The following is a 14,153-nucleotide window of genomic DNA, read 5'->3' as shown; positions in this document are numbered from 1 at the left end:
CACGCCTATGACAGTAACGTAATAATGGGATGTTTGGTGGGCCAAATGAGCTTGGATTGGGCTCAAACTTGGGGGTCCCACATATTTTGACCCAATGAAGATAATTGTCGGGCCAGAATTGGGTTTCGAGGCCCGCTTGGGCCCGATGGTGCAGCAAGGTCCTTGGAATGCCTCCGGAAGGCTCTAGAATGCACTTGGGCATTCTAGCTTGGATTTCTCTAGAGCATTCTAGCATGGATGACTCTAGAACACTCTTGTACATACTTGTATGTATTTTCTAGAACCCTCCATGTATTTTCTGATTTTCTTAGGAGGTAGGAATATTCTAGAAATGTATAGAGAGCTCCTTTGAGAGAGCCTTGTAGAACATTCTAGAGTAGAAGTCTCTAGGCCACCAAGGCACTATAAATAGGCCTTGGAATTCATTTGTACAAAGCATCAAACACTTTTAATTCTCTCTCAAGCAATACAAAGCATTCTTTAAAAGACCATACACTTTGTGCCTTAGCATTTTCCACACAATAGCTTTCGTAGCATCACTTAGCATCGAGCAAGCATCGAAGTTCCTTGACTAGTTAGTCCGACGGGTGTGAGACGCTAGTAGGCAGCGTGTAAGACTAAGGAAAGTAGTCAGCACGTGACATCAAGCTCAGTCAACTCAATTTGACAGGCTGAGAGCAGACATGACTATCAAGTGCAAAACTCTTCCTCCCCGGCGATGGATAAACATGTTAGCAAAACATAATAATCCTACTTAACAAATACTAGTGTACGCATATAAACATGTAGATACAACCATTCATCACAACAGCGAGTAGGTTTACAGTTGATATATGCCACTGAGTATTGTTTTGAATGCTGAAAGGTTTAACTACGAGTCTCAATTTGCTACACCAAATATAAATTCCCTATGGAGGGAATTGTTACCAGAACAAAATTGAGAGGCTAAAACAAGAACAGACTAATGGCAATTGACCAAGAATAATAAAAGTACAATATTACACAACATCAGACATCTGGAACACTTTCTGAATTTCTCACACAAACAGTTCTTCCAAATGCCAAAAAGTTAGCCCCAGAAGAGGTGTTATATTTCTTTGATCAACCTCGAGCACTCGACTTCACTCAGTGAATCATAGATGTCAAGAAAGTACTCCACTTAGCAGAGCTATACTGCATTCGAGTTTCACTCATCGAAACAAAGGAATCAGGAAGTACTCTGCATAAAACAGCTGCAATAAAAAATAACCCCAACTATTTAATCACATACTCCACATAATGTTTAAAATGATTTATCCATAAAAAGATGCAATAATTTATGATAAGGAGTAGATGAACATGCCTTCCAAATGAACATGTAGAATGAGGTTATGGAAGCATTATCTGCAAGATCAACACTCTGTGCTCGTAGCAATAGAATTGCAGCTAATACAAAATGGCCAAGTACCTATACACATTCAAATTTATGTGATTACTCATATTATTCATTCGGTAACTAATTATGTTTATACTTACATCTATAACTAGATAAGGGATAAAATACTTACAGTTGCAAGTTTGAAAGGCAAGGATGGAGAATTAACACCTATAGCCATGGCAGTTCCATATGCTGCCATCAACAATTTAATGCAAAGCCAAAACACCTATAATGTGTAACATGATACAAACATTAATCCTTTAAACTTGTCGCATTGAAAAATCAAAGAAAAACGAACAATTTATGTCTATAGTTAACAAACCTTTTCTTTTCCTAGCCTGACACTGAAGGACTGGATGCCAAAATGTTTATCACCATCAACATCTGGTATATCCTGTAATCAAAATCATAACATGTATGTACGTACTAAATTAAGTTGATGAGAGACCACAATCCTTAAAAATAAATATCAATAGATAACTTTTGTACTTGACAATGGAAGTAGGATATGTAAGTACCTTGAAGAGGGCAATTACTGTTGCAAAGAAGCACATGAAAGTTGTTGCAAATATGACTGATCTACTCAATATTATTGGTCTTCCTAGCACATATTTCTGGTCATGAACGTCTAATTAGCGCTATGAAGAATGAGATATGATGAATGTCATATTGATATCCATATACCTGGATGTGTATAAAGAAGGCAAGTTGCACCACCATAGCCCTCACAATAACAATGCAAGCTGCTGCAAGAAATGGTTGCTTTTTCCATCTTAGCAGGGGAAGCTGCATAAGTCTTTGTTAGAGGTGTTATCGCGTGTTCCTCTTGATTACATACGAGAATAAAGATGGGACTTACGTCAATTGAGTATACACTTCCAAGGAAAAAACTTGTGACAAGGGCTATTAGCAATGGAGGGGACTGAGAACCAATTCCCATACCAAAACTCTGCATGGTGACATTTATGGACTTCAATTTATTGTATCACTATTCACTAACTTATAATTTGTAATCAAAATACTAAATATATATGTAGCAAATTTCTTACCAGCAGACAACATATTGACACGATTCTTGTACCGGCTTCCATTGGGAGTTCTCCTGATGCAAGCGGAAGATTAGGCTTGTTAACCTGAAATTGTATGCAATTCAGAGGTACAAAACTCGAGATTATAATGCAAAATTAATAAGAGTTTAATTTCAAAAAAGACTACCAAGAAGCTAAGATATGAATGTTGTACTCTAATACCTTGTCAATGTGTAAATCATACAATTGATTTAGGCCAACAACATATATGTTCATAAGTATTGATGGAACCAAAGCCTGAGACATAACAAACCCAAATAACTGTCACAAGTCTGAACTCATAATGTGACAACTAAATCCGACTGAATGTAGTAGTAATTACATTAAAATATCACAAGAAAGTTGAAAATACCTTGAATAAACCAATAATAAACTCAAGGGATAAATCAGCAATTGATTCTACTGGAAGAAGGGAAACTGATGTCACTCCTATTAACTGCAGGAAGAAGAAGAAAACCACAAATCGTCAAAATTGTATTGAAAACTGTTTTTAATTACGAAACACTCTGTACTAGTTAAATTTGTACCGTGCCAATGATAGTATGAGGGCGGCAAAAGCGATAAAAAACGCTTAGTTGCTTGTAGAGGGGAGTGAAGAATGTTGAAATATTATCATCATCGTCATTGTCTGTAAAACCATGTTCTACTGTGAAGGGTAAACTTAGCCTTTTAACAACACTTTTTCTCTCATGTAACACCTTGTTTTGAGAGAAACTTAACCTTGTACTGTTGTTGCAATAGCTGCTTCTTATAATAAAATGTTTACAGTCAAATCTTGAATGCTTATGGGAACATCCATGTTGATTGTTTGTAACCTCTATCCATTTAACACAACCTGCCAATATATGTTTAAGCAGTTAAGCTTGTTAATCCGAATTGTGCTCACAAGTCACAACACAAGTACAAGCAAATGGGCCAAAGAAATTGTTTTGTTGTGGCTGGTCAATTAAAATATTAAAATAAAAACCATATAGTATGCGATAGTATTAGTATACTTCACAATTACCCTCAAAGTCATTGGATGTACTCGTACTATTTACAAAGTATAACCGCTTGTATATAAAATATTGTCATGTATTACTTTGGAATTTTATGGCCGCACAATTTACATTCCAAAAAGAAAATATCAATCATTAAATCTTTTCATTTAGGGGGAAATTGCATTTCTCTAAACAAGAGATCTCAATGAATAAACAATACATAATGATTCAAGAAAATATTTTAGTTTATTCACATCCCTCCAAAATTCACCCTAAATTATAAGTTTAACCAAAACAAATAATCAAAATTAACATTAAACATGGGGAATGCAAATGGTTTAACAAAATTAAAAATATAATTAATCACATAGCACGGTGTTACGGAAAATCAAGGGATACCATGTTTGAAGCCAATTGCAGTTGAGTGAATCATTTCCTTCGCAACTTTCTTTGTGATGTAATTTTTTGTGCGGAAACTCCAATTGAGATCCCAAAAAATGAAAATAAAAATACTGTAAATGAGATTTAGACATTGGCGATGAAATGGTCAAGCATTGATGTTATTGTGTACAACTTTTGCTGATGATGTTCATACTGTTAGTAATGGAAACAAATCTATTATTACCATAGATGGAGAATAGAATTGGTCCCATTAATAATATAGGCCCAATAACGATGGTTGTACTCGTACTTAATTATGGGCAAAATGTGCTGTACAAGTGTATAACAAACGCGCCATTGGCCCATTTGTATCATAATCCGTATCTAGTTATTGGTCAGAGAAATACCCGAGTCTTTACATGTTAGGGATGTGGACTATAGGGTACCCTGTCAAAATTCCAGGAACGGAATCATGTTGCAAAAAGGGGATTCGGAACTGGAACCTGTTACAATAGGTGTAACAGGTTCTAGTTTGTTGCTAAATTATTCTTAAACTAATGTGATTAATGGTTTGTGCTTCGATTGGTTTATAGTTTGGAGATAATTTGAAATTCTATATTTATATTTTCACAAAATGAGTTTGCATTGTTTTATATGTTGTGCCAATGAAGCATTTTTTGTTTGTTAATCATTCATGATTTTGGATACTCTATATTAGAATTGGTGAGTATAGGATAACCATTGGGTACTTATTCCGAAAAATTAACGAGTTAATCATAACGAGTTTTAGAGTATAACCACTTGAAAATCTAACAAATTATAATCATATCTAATAATAAAGATTAAAGTACATTACTTTATTTGATAAACAAACTAATAATTTAGAAAGAGTCAAAGAGCACTAATTTAGCAATTAAAAATTTATTTCAAAATATTTTTATTCTATTATAGATTTCAAAAGTCAAAAACATGATTTTTATTTATATTAGAAAAACGTTTATATATGGTAAAATATGATACATAACATAACTAGACGAACTTGTTCACGAACATAAATGAACGAGTTGTTCATGAACATAAATGAACGATTTGTTCATGAACTTAAATGAACGAGCATACATATGTTCATGTTCAAGCTCGTTTATTAAGCGAGCTTCAAAAGTTGTTCAAGCTCGGCTCGTTTAATAAATGAACGAACATGAACGAGCTCTAAACGAACCCGAACCCCGGTAGTTTATTGACCGGCTCGACTCATTTGCACTCCTACTTGTATGTAATCTTATTTTTGCTAAAATAAGTCAAAGTAATTTGCAACAAATAAACACTACGGATTTTTTTACTGGCCGTTTTCTCTCCTTCACTTTTTCAAGGGTTTTTTTTTTTGTTCGTCGTAGGCCGGAAATAGTCAAATTAAACATTTGTGTGTGAGGTTTTTCCGATTCTAACGTAAGGAATTTTGGCTCAAAAGCTATTAGCTGCCATAAGTTTCGTTAGTATTTTGAAGAACCGTTACTAAGTGAAAGTTCGAATCGAAAGATACTTTCATGTATGCATATTCCGTCAAATTGAAGACTAAGTGGAGGATTGTTATATAGTCTTCACTTTGTTAGTGTGGGAGTATTCTCCCACATGAAAGAAATATGATGTTTTGCATATCTTTAAATATACCCATGTGCATTGTGTTATTGGGCTAAGTGGGGCATTGGGCTTGATGTGCTAGTATAGGTAATATGTCTAGTGTCTATATATTATTAATCAAAACATATCACTTAGCACGCCCGCGATTTAGTTAAGGATATATTTAACATTAATCTTTTGCGGTTATTAATATTTTAATTAATTAAAATATTAAATATTTATTTATTTTATCAAAGGAGGTTATTTGGTGACTGCCATATTATTTTCCTATCTATATATCATACTAAAAGAGAGGAAATCAATGTAATGATGACAAATGTCACTCATTGATTCGCCTCTCTTGCAGATATAAAAAATATTATAAAAAATAAAATAGTTGATTCTATAACTATTTTGTTAACTTTTACCTCAAAAAAAATATTTGATTCTCCTTTCCTCAAAATAATAATATTTTAAAAAAAAATCATTCTATACATAGAGAATATCTTTTTAATTGAATATTTTCTATTTGGTAATAAGTATAACCAATATAAGATTCTCTTTATATAAAAATTGATCCATTATCTGGAGTACGTAGTATGATTTTTATAAAAATTTAAGAATAGTCTACTTATTTGTAATTTATATTTACATAAATAGAATACAAATAAATTAGAAAATCAATCAAGGTATAAGAATGTACAAAAAAAAGTACAATAATACTCTATGCGATAATTATAACCGTCATTGATCGTATTATTTTATACGTAGTATATTTAGAAATTATCACCGCCATATTGTACTATTTAAAAAACAAAATTATGTAATTTTTTTAAACATGAGCAATTGCTGCATAATCTAATCTATCTACTACTTTACTACGTAATTCCTAAATTTTTTAGATGCAACTATTTGATTTTTATACTAGCTATGATATTCATACATACCTCTACTCATTTGTGTTTTGGTGATTATTAATATACTTTATGGTATAGTCATGTACTCAGTAGCATTTGTTGGATTTGTCTAAATACTTACATAATACTACCATTTTTTTAATAATAATTTTTACTAATTAATAATTTAAGATATTAATAGTTGAATTTATTTACTAAGAACCGTGAACATAAAAGTGGTTTATCCAAAAAAAATGGAAAAAGTGGTAAACAAGAAAAATGATGTCCGACTAACACGTAGTCCTCTCTACTTAAAAAAAATATCCTCCAAATATTTAGGCTAAACAATTGACTTATATTTTAATCGATTTTTAACAAACATATGTATACGGAGTACTATACTAAAAGAGAGGCAAATTGATGTCGAGCTGAACAAATGCTGCTTTGATTTGCCTCTTTTATAATATTGGTAACTCACCTATGATAAATAATTAATATACTTTGTATATGTTTTACCCAAAATCTTCTAATTATTTATGATAATAATTGATAATTCTACGAATTACTTACTTACTCATGTAAATAAAAAATTTAATTTAAATATATATACTCCGTACTATACTAAAAGAGAGGCAAATCGATGTAGAGATGACAAATGTCGTTCTCTGATTTGCCTTCTTATAACATAAATAATGATTAATTTTAAGTACTATCAAGTTTCGTTTAGAAATTGTTTCATATACTGAGTACGAATATGTTCGAACGTTCCTTTGATATAGAAAATCTTAAAATAGTTTAGCTTGGACTATCAATTATATTATTATAATACTATCAATTTTTAAAGAATTTGTGTCATATGATGAATACAGATATTCATGACAAAAGTTAACTATTGATTTAATGTATTTAATAGGGTTGTCTCAAACATTTTGTGGTCCATTTGTTAACTAACAAAATGAGTCCCCTAGCCATATACTTTCTTTAGTAAGAAGATTATACTTAATTTTAAATATCAAAATTAACTTTTTTCACATTTTAGTTATCGTAATATTTTTATACGAATCACATATAATAATTTGTTCTCACTACAAGAAATTTACCTTTTCGTGGCGAATATTTAGTACCGAATTTATAATCGTTACAATAAGTCAATAACATGTGTGAAATAGTATAGACAAGTGTAGCACTTTATAACCGTTATATTAACCCGGCCTCAATTAATCGAGACCAAAAACCAATTAGATATTATTCAAACTTTAAAAGTTCACCGTTCTACTTTTCACAATTTGCGCTTAACATTCGCTCAAAATTTTCAGTTCCCTCTACTCTCATTCTTTTCCTTCTTTTTCTCAACTTAGGGTTAAGAGATCATTTTTATTTTCATCCATCAAATTCCTCCACATCTAACAACAACCTTCTCGTTGCTGACAAACCGTCTTGTTCGCAAATTGGGGTTTTCATTATTCACCAGGAAAACATCAACTTCCTAGATTCTAAACTTGATTTCAGATTACTCCCTTCGCACTCGAGCTTGGTTTCACAAGAAGTTCCAGGTAATTCTCCTCCTTTTTATTTTATTCTTTTCGGAATTTAGTTAAATTATCCTAATTATTTTAAAATCAGGTTGCTAATATTGTCGAAATTCGGTTGAATTTACCCAATTCTTTTCAAATTTTGGTTGAATTTTTCTAAATCTTTTCTATATTTGGATGATAATTACATATTATTCCGATTTTCATTGTTCCTTTCTCATCGCTTCTCTTCTACCCAAAGTTGAGGTATTCAGAGCAACCAATTCGCCATACATATATGTTCCTTTAAATTAATTTTCCTTTCAATTATATTTTTAATTGTGTCAGATTTATGAATTGTGGATATCTTTTCATATTATTGTTATGTATGTTTATAGTTTCAGTCATTTTATTCTGTGATTGGTGTGGAATTAGGCTGCTTGGGTTGCTGTTTCAGGTCATTTAGAGTTTTTTTTGATTGGTTGCTCAGTTGAGGTTGTGGTAGGGTGGTTGGTGGTTTGTATTTTGACTTGTTTGGTTCTTGTGGGTGTCTTTACCCATGTGTACATATGAAGGGTAAGATTTACAAAGATATTTTCTACTAAGCTAGTTTGCAACCATCATGGGTCAATACGTTGACATATACTGATTCTAGAAGTTGTGTCCTTGTTAAGCTATATGTTTCTCTGAAATTCATTCTTGCAAAAGGAGGTGAAAGTTATACATCAATGATTAATATGGATCTTAATACATCACTGCATTTAGCTGTCATTGGAAAGCACTCTAAAACAGTGAAGGAGTTGTCAAGTTTAGTTTAATGCTAGAAGTAGGAGGACAAAAGTGTTAAGTCCTTTTTACAAGTGTGTTTGATGTGCGAACAGGCTTCCCTGCATAGGAGAAAGATAATCACTTTTTGCTGCTGAACAACTAATGCTTGTCCTGAGATGATCATTTTGATTCTTTAACATGTCTTGATGTTGCCTGCTATGTAGGGGTGAGCACAACAGGGTACCCTGTTGAAATTCCAGGAACCGGACTCGGAACCTGTTGCAACAGGTTCCTTAAAATGAGAACCGGAACCGGAACCTGTTGCAACAGGTTCCGATTCAGGGTACCCTGTAATTTTGAAAATTTAAGTAAAATATTTATATTTTATTGAAAAACTATCTACTTTATGGTTTGGGCTTTGATTGTTTTATAGTTTGGGCTTAAGTTGCAATTCTATATTTATATTTTCCAAAAATTAGCTTGGATTGTTTTATATTTTGGGCATATGAAGCATTTTCATATGGCCCAGTTCCTTATTTTGGGTACTCCACATTAAAATTAGTGTGTACAGGGTACCCAACAGGGTACCCGTTCTAAAAATTTGTTACCCGGAACCGGAACCTGTTGCAACAGGTTCCCAAGTTTGTTACCCGGAACCGGAACCTGCACAACAGGTTCCGGTTCCGGAACCGCAGGTTCCTAACAGGTTCCAGTTCCGATTCAGGGTACCCTGACTTTTTGCTCACCCCTACTGCTATGTACAGATCATATGGACTGGAAGATGTTGTGACGTTGTCAATTATGGACTTGCAACTTCCATCTTCCAAGAACCAACCTTAGCTCAGTTGGTACAGAGGATTGTACATGAACTGGCCTAAGCTGATTTGCTAATTTCCGGGGTGGATGATTTTCTGGGTATTCTCAAGTCAGATTATGATAGTGCCTAGTTTGTTACAGGTGAAGTTTTTCTTTGCTTTGTGCTTTCTTACTGATTTTACATTTCTATCAGTTATGAAGTTTGATTCAGGGAAACCTTTCCTAGAAAAGGCTGAATTTTATGGAACATGTTAACACCACTATTTTCATATTGTAGTTTAGTGGACAAAGTAATAAATATCAGTTACAAAAGTTGTAATATTATCAGTTACAAAAGTTTTTTCTTTGCTTTGTGCTTTCTTACTGATTTTACAGTGCTATGTGTTATGAATTTTGGTTCATGTAAACTTTTCTTAGGAATGTTGAATTATATGGAACACATAACACCCACTATTTTCGTATTGTTGTTTAGTACACAAGCATAATTTTCAGATACAAAAGTTCTGATACTAATAAAGGATCCATAGATATTGCTATTCTGCTCTTGAAATCATAGTTAATGTTTATAAGGATGATGAGATTAGGATACTACAGTTGAGAAGACTATATGCGTCAATACTGTGAATTTGGCAGGTCGGATTTCTAGCATATATGGTACATGACCTGGCCTGAGATGTAAGAGTAGAGTGCTAGAGCACTGTTGTTCATTGATCCTCAAATAACCCGGTCCATATCTGGCGTTCGATGTCCATTGCTGCCCATTCTTGTCATGTTAGGTTGGACAATCAGAGATGTTGGAATTAATTGTATTTCCCTTGGTTATTATGATTATTAGAACATTGGTTGTGTGTTAAATGTTCTGAAAAGAACATGAAATTTAGGACATTTCTGACATAACTAGGATGTAGAAGCTTGTCTCTTTGCCTGATATTATCAGTAGGTTAGCCAGTATTGCTGGTGTAGGAGAGTAGGATCACACTGCACTTATTTTTGCTTCTTATGTTTCAATATTGGAACTATTTCAGTAATTGCTTAATCATGGACCGATCTTAGTCAGTTTGTCAGTTTGTGGAGTAGGGTACTCTAATTGGTTAGTTGATTATAATCAGGTCCCTAGTCATAATAAGTTGGACATCTTTACCTCCTATTTTTGTCTATCCTCCTCATGTTATTTCTTTTTTATTGTTAACATATAAAAACCAACTTTTGAGCATATATTTCTCCTTAGAGGTGGAAGATATTGTGATGTCAAATTATGAACTTGCAACCTCCATTATACAAGAACCGACCTTAGCTTAGTTTGTAGAGCGGAGGACTGTAGTTGGTAATTGACCCACGGATAATCGTTAGGTTGCTGTTTCGAATTCAGTAGGTCGAACTTTTGTTGCTTCTGATTTTTGTCTAGATTTAGGAGAATATATGTTCTGAGCCAGTTATATCAGTTATATCAAGGTCAGGACAGTTCTTTTTGTCTAGTATTTTTGTTTTGATCAATGTAATTAACAAAGGTAGGCGAATGCAATATCAGTTAAAATACTAGACCTTAAAATCAAGATCAGGCCATATCAGTTAAAATCAAAAATACAAGACCTTAAAATCAAGATCAGGCCATATCAGTTAAAATCAAAAATACTAGACAAAAATACTGGACCTTGATATGGAATATTCAAATCAAGAATAGACCTTAAAGGATTTTTGAAGTCTGGTTCTATCGGTTATTCAGGTTAATTACTAGTATTCATCAATGGAAAATATTGACATTGTTGCTGAACTTCCACCCACCGCATTTCCTTAACTGATGATGCTTATAATCTGGACCAAGTTCCATTCCGTAGTATGCTTGATGTTGAAGCCAAAGACACAATTATCGATTTGCTTGTCTTATTACTTACTAGTATTATTAATTATCGTACATTCTTTTGACTTGCAGATAACTCTTTATTTGGCAAACGGTGGAGTTGGACTTATTTTGGGAAGCACACGACGTTATCGATTTATACGGAGTACTATATTAGTTGTTTTGTTGTTACGTTGTAGTAGTAAATTAGTTATTTATCTTGTCATCTACAGATTATTAGACAACATTTTGTTAAGTTCTTAAGATTATTAGACAATTATATATCACATATGTAATGACTTATGACTTACTCTATATGAGTATTTATTTATAATATTATTTTTATCTTATAATATCTAGGATTTCAAATTTATATTCATGTATAATTATAATTGTCAATATTTTCTCTTTTGTAGCGATTATAATCGCCTCTACAGATTGTCAATCTGGATTGTTAGTTTACCAAATGCATCAATTACGAAATAAATAGTATCACTTAAATACGCAACGATAAATAACCTATAGTAGTGATTATAATCGATACGATAAGTATCCAATAGTGTCTATTGCATTCGCCACTATAACTACCAATAGCATCGATTCTTTTGCCGCTAAAACTAATATATTTGGTATGTGAAATTAGAAAATTATAGTGATTATAATCGCTACAATAATCGATACTACTATACATAGTATTTCGCATCGATTGTTTTGATCTACCCCATTGAATGTACTAATCGCTACTAAAGGCTATGGCAACGGTGGCTACCGCCTTGAATAGCTAATTGATGGGGAATGTTTTCGTAGCGAATATATTCGCTACTATAGGTCATAATAATCACCACGAAAAACCTTTTTTCTTGTAGTGTCTCTCATATTATTGAAGTCTTCAGACCATGCTGATTGAAATTTTGACAAATATCAATCAACTATGTCCAAAGTCATAAGATCTAAATGATTAAGTTTCCTTATTATTAATATTTTTGCAATAACAAAATACTTTTTATATATTAATGTAAATGAATGCAATATCACTTTAAAATTTCGTGCAAAATAAAATCATATATGTAAATGGTGAATCACATTTGATGATGGGGCGAGTTTGGATTTTAGTTTGGTCTGACGACAAAGTTAAACGTGGATGATTGAATAATGGTAACTAACAAAAAGAGAATTTTGGTTGATGGGTATAAGGATAATATGTACCCACTTTGTTAATTATGGGAGTTTGAATTGATTGGATTTTAGAACACACACCCAATCCTAATTATGTTTATCACATTTCATTATTATTTTTCAATATTATAGATAATACAGTCAATTATGATACTTTGTAATAAACTTATGTCAAAATATTTAAAATTTAGTTGAAAGGAAAATTGGATTATTTATCGAATATAGGGATATCAGATTGTCAGTGGGGCAGATTTTTTTGGGAGACCCTCCCTGTACCTATAACAAAGCTTATCTAAGAGGGCGACTACTTTCTCCCTTTTTGTCCCATAAATCGCCCTCTTGATCAAAGATGGTTTCAGTCGCCCTTAGGGTCCCTCTGATGCCTCTGTTGTGGTGGGCGACAATGGAGGAAAGTTTATTCGATAATGGGGTTAAAAAATGTATTCATCGCAGGTGAAGGGGCAAAATAGGGTTTTAGATTAGACCCGCCAAGTCGTTAGTCATTCGTCTGATTGATTATAAATGTATAAAAAAGCACTATTAACTTACATATTATAATGTTTTGTTTATTTATTCAAAAACTCTAATCAGACAAACGAATTTTAAGCGGATCTATAATAGAGTTTTAAACCCCAAAATTCTCTTCCCAAAAAGAAAAATAAAAAAATTCGAGTCCAGGGGTGGGTGTGGATACACGGGAAGGGGGTGATGAAGAGGTGATGGATTTTATTTTGTACCTCTCGAGACGGGGGTTGATAGGGGTGGGTATCGTCTATCATGGATGGAGGGATAAAGATGTGAATTGTAAGCGGGTGCATGTGGGTGTACATGTTTTTCCCCTCCTCAGAGTCGATCATCTCTAACTCAATAAAGTCTAGATAGGTGTTAAGTGATCGGTAATGAGGTTGACGGGCGACTGTACGAGTATTAAGGGGGTATTACTATCGAAGTGAAGGGCGGGTGAGATAACTTAACGCTTGACACAAGTGGTGAATGAGAATGAAAATCATTTTATCTATATGTACTCTTACTTGTTTTAATTGTTTGAATAAGTAAGATACCGAATGAGCAATAACAAATCTATCCATCATTAATTATTTTTTATTTGGAGAATGTCTATAAACTCTATGTTGATGATAATTGTCTACCAGATTTCGTGCAAATTTAAATTTAGATTTTAAATCGTGCATCGCACGGGAACAACTGTACTAGTTTAATCTAATGCAAAAGGTTAATGTTGTCCTTAAGTTTTTCTCATATTTCTCACAAAACACATGTTCATGAAAATGGATGATCTTGAATTATTCTGTTCGTATTATTAGGGAATCCTTGGGGTAGATTAGCTTTAAATCCCATCGGCAATATAGTGGGGGCTAATATTATCCTAATGACAGAGATTAGCTCGTCCTAATCTAGTTTATGTATTTTCGTTTTCATAATTCAAATTATAGTTTCTAACATTTTCAACCCTTTGTCTTCATTTAATTCAACTATTGCCTCTTAAATTCAATAATTTTTCAGAAATGTCGCTATATGATTTGTCTCTCTATCTTATAACATAAATAATGACTAATTATAAACTACTAGATGCAGTATCAATTTTTGTTTGTATATACTGGATGCGGATATGTATAACGAATGTTTACCTTAGATCATTTATGATTTG

The 14,153-nt window shown here is 32.8% G+C and overlaps 1 protein-coding gene and 1 long non-coding RNA gene across 2 annotated transcripts; one reads left to right on the top strand and one right to left on the bottom strand.

Annotated features, from left to right (window-relative positions):
* Positions 1-770: 770 nt before the first annotated feature.
* LOC110798399 (homogentisate geranylgeranyltransferase, chloroplastic) lies at positions 771-4,134 on the bottom strand. Its single transcript, XM_056838583.1, has 12 exons — positions 3,885-4,134; positions 3,033-3,340; positions 2,858-2,941; positions 2,668-2,742; positions 2,467-2,550; positions 2,277-2,366; positions 2,102-2,203; positions 1,936-2,031; positions 1,740-1,811; positions 1,548-1,643; positions 1,343-1,447; positions 771-1,232 (listed from the first exon to the last, which is right to left on the bottom strand). Exons 1-12 carry the CDS (start codon positions 3,916-3,918, stop codon positions 1,191-1,193), a joined length of 1,188 nt encoding a protein of 395 aa, XP_056694561.1. The 5' UTR covers positions 3,919-4,134; the 3' UTR covers positions 771-1,190.
* A 3,516-nt stretch (positions 4,135-7,650) lies between these two features.
* Positions 7,651-11,660, top strand: LOC110798404 (uncharacterized). The gene is made up of 3 exons (XR_002536069.2): positions 7,651-7,932; positions 9,423-9,615; positions 11,405-11,660. It is a non-coding gene; the product is annotated as an uncharacterized lncRNA (long non-coding RNA).
* Positions 11,661-14,153: the final 2,493 nt, after the last annotated feature.

Source organism: Spinacia oleracea, chromosome 1, assembly GCF_020520425.1.
Source record: "Spinacia oleracea cultivar Varoflay chromosome 1, BTI_SOV_V1, whole genome shotgun sequence".
Taxonomy (NCBI): domain Eukaryota; kingdom Viridiplantae; phylum Streptophyta; class Magnoliopsida; order Caryophyllales; family Amaranthaceae; genus Spinacia; species Spinacia oleracea.
Note: the sequence above shows the minus strand (reverse complement) of the source record. Positions and strands in the feature narration are given on the sequence as shown.

What these genes read in the sequence shown, in the direction of transcription:
- LOC110798399 (XM_056838583.1), bottom strand. Translation starts at nt 3,918, where the DNA reads ATGATTCACTCAACTGCAATTGGCTTCAAACATG. An exon ending in CAGTAATTGCCCTCTTCAAG is followed by an intron (nt 1,812 to 1,935) that starts GTACTTACATAT and finishes TTTTGATTACAG; the next exon opens with GATATACCAGATGTTGATGG. An exon ending in TGCCTTTCAAACTTGCAACT is followed by an intron (nt 1,448 to 1,547) that starts GTAAGTATTTTA and finishes GAATGTGTATAG; the next exon opens with GTACTTGGCCATTTTGTATT.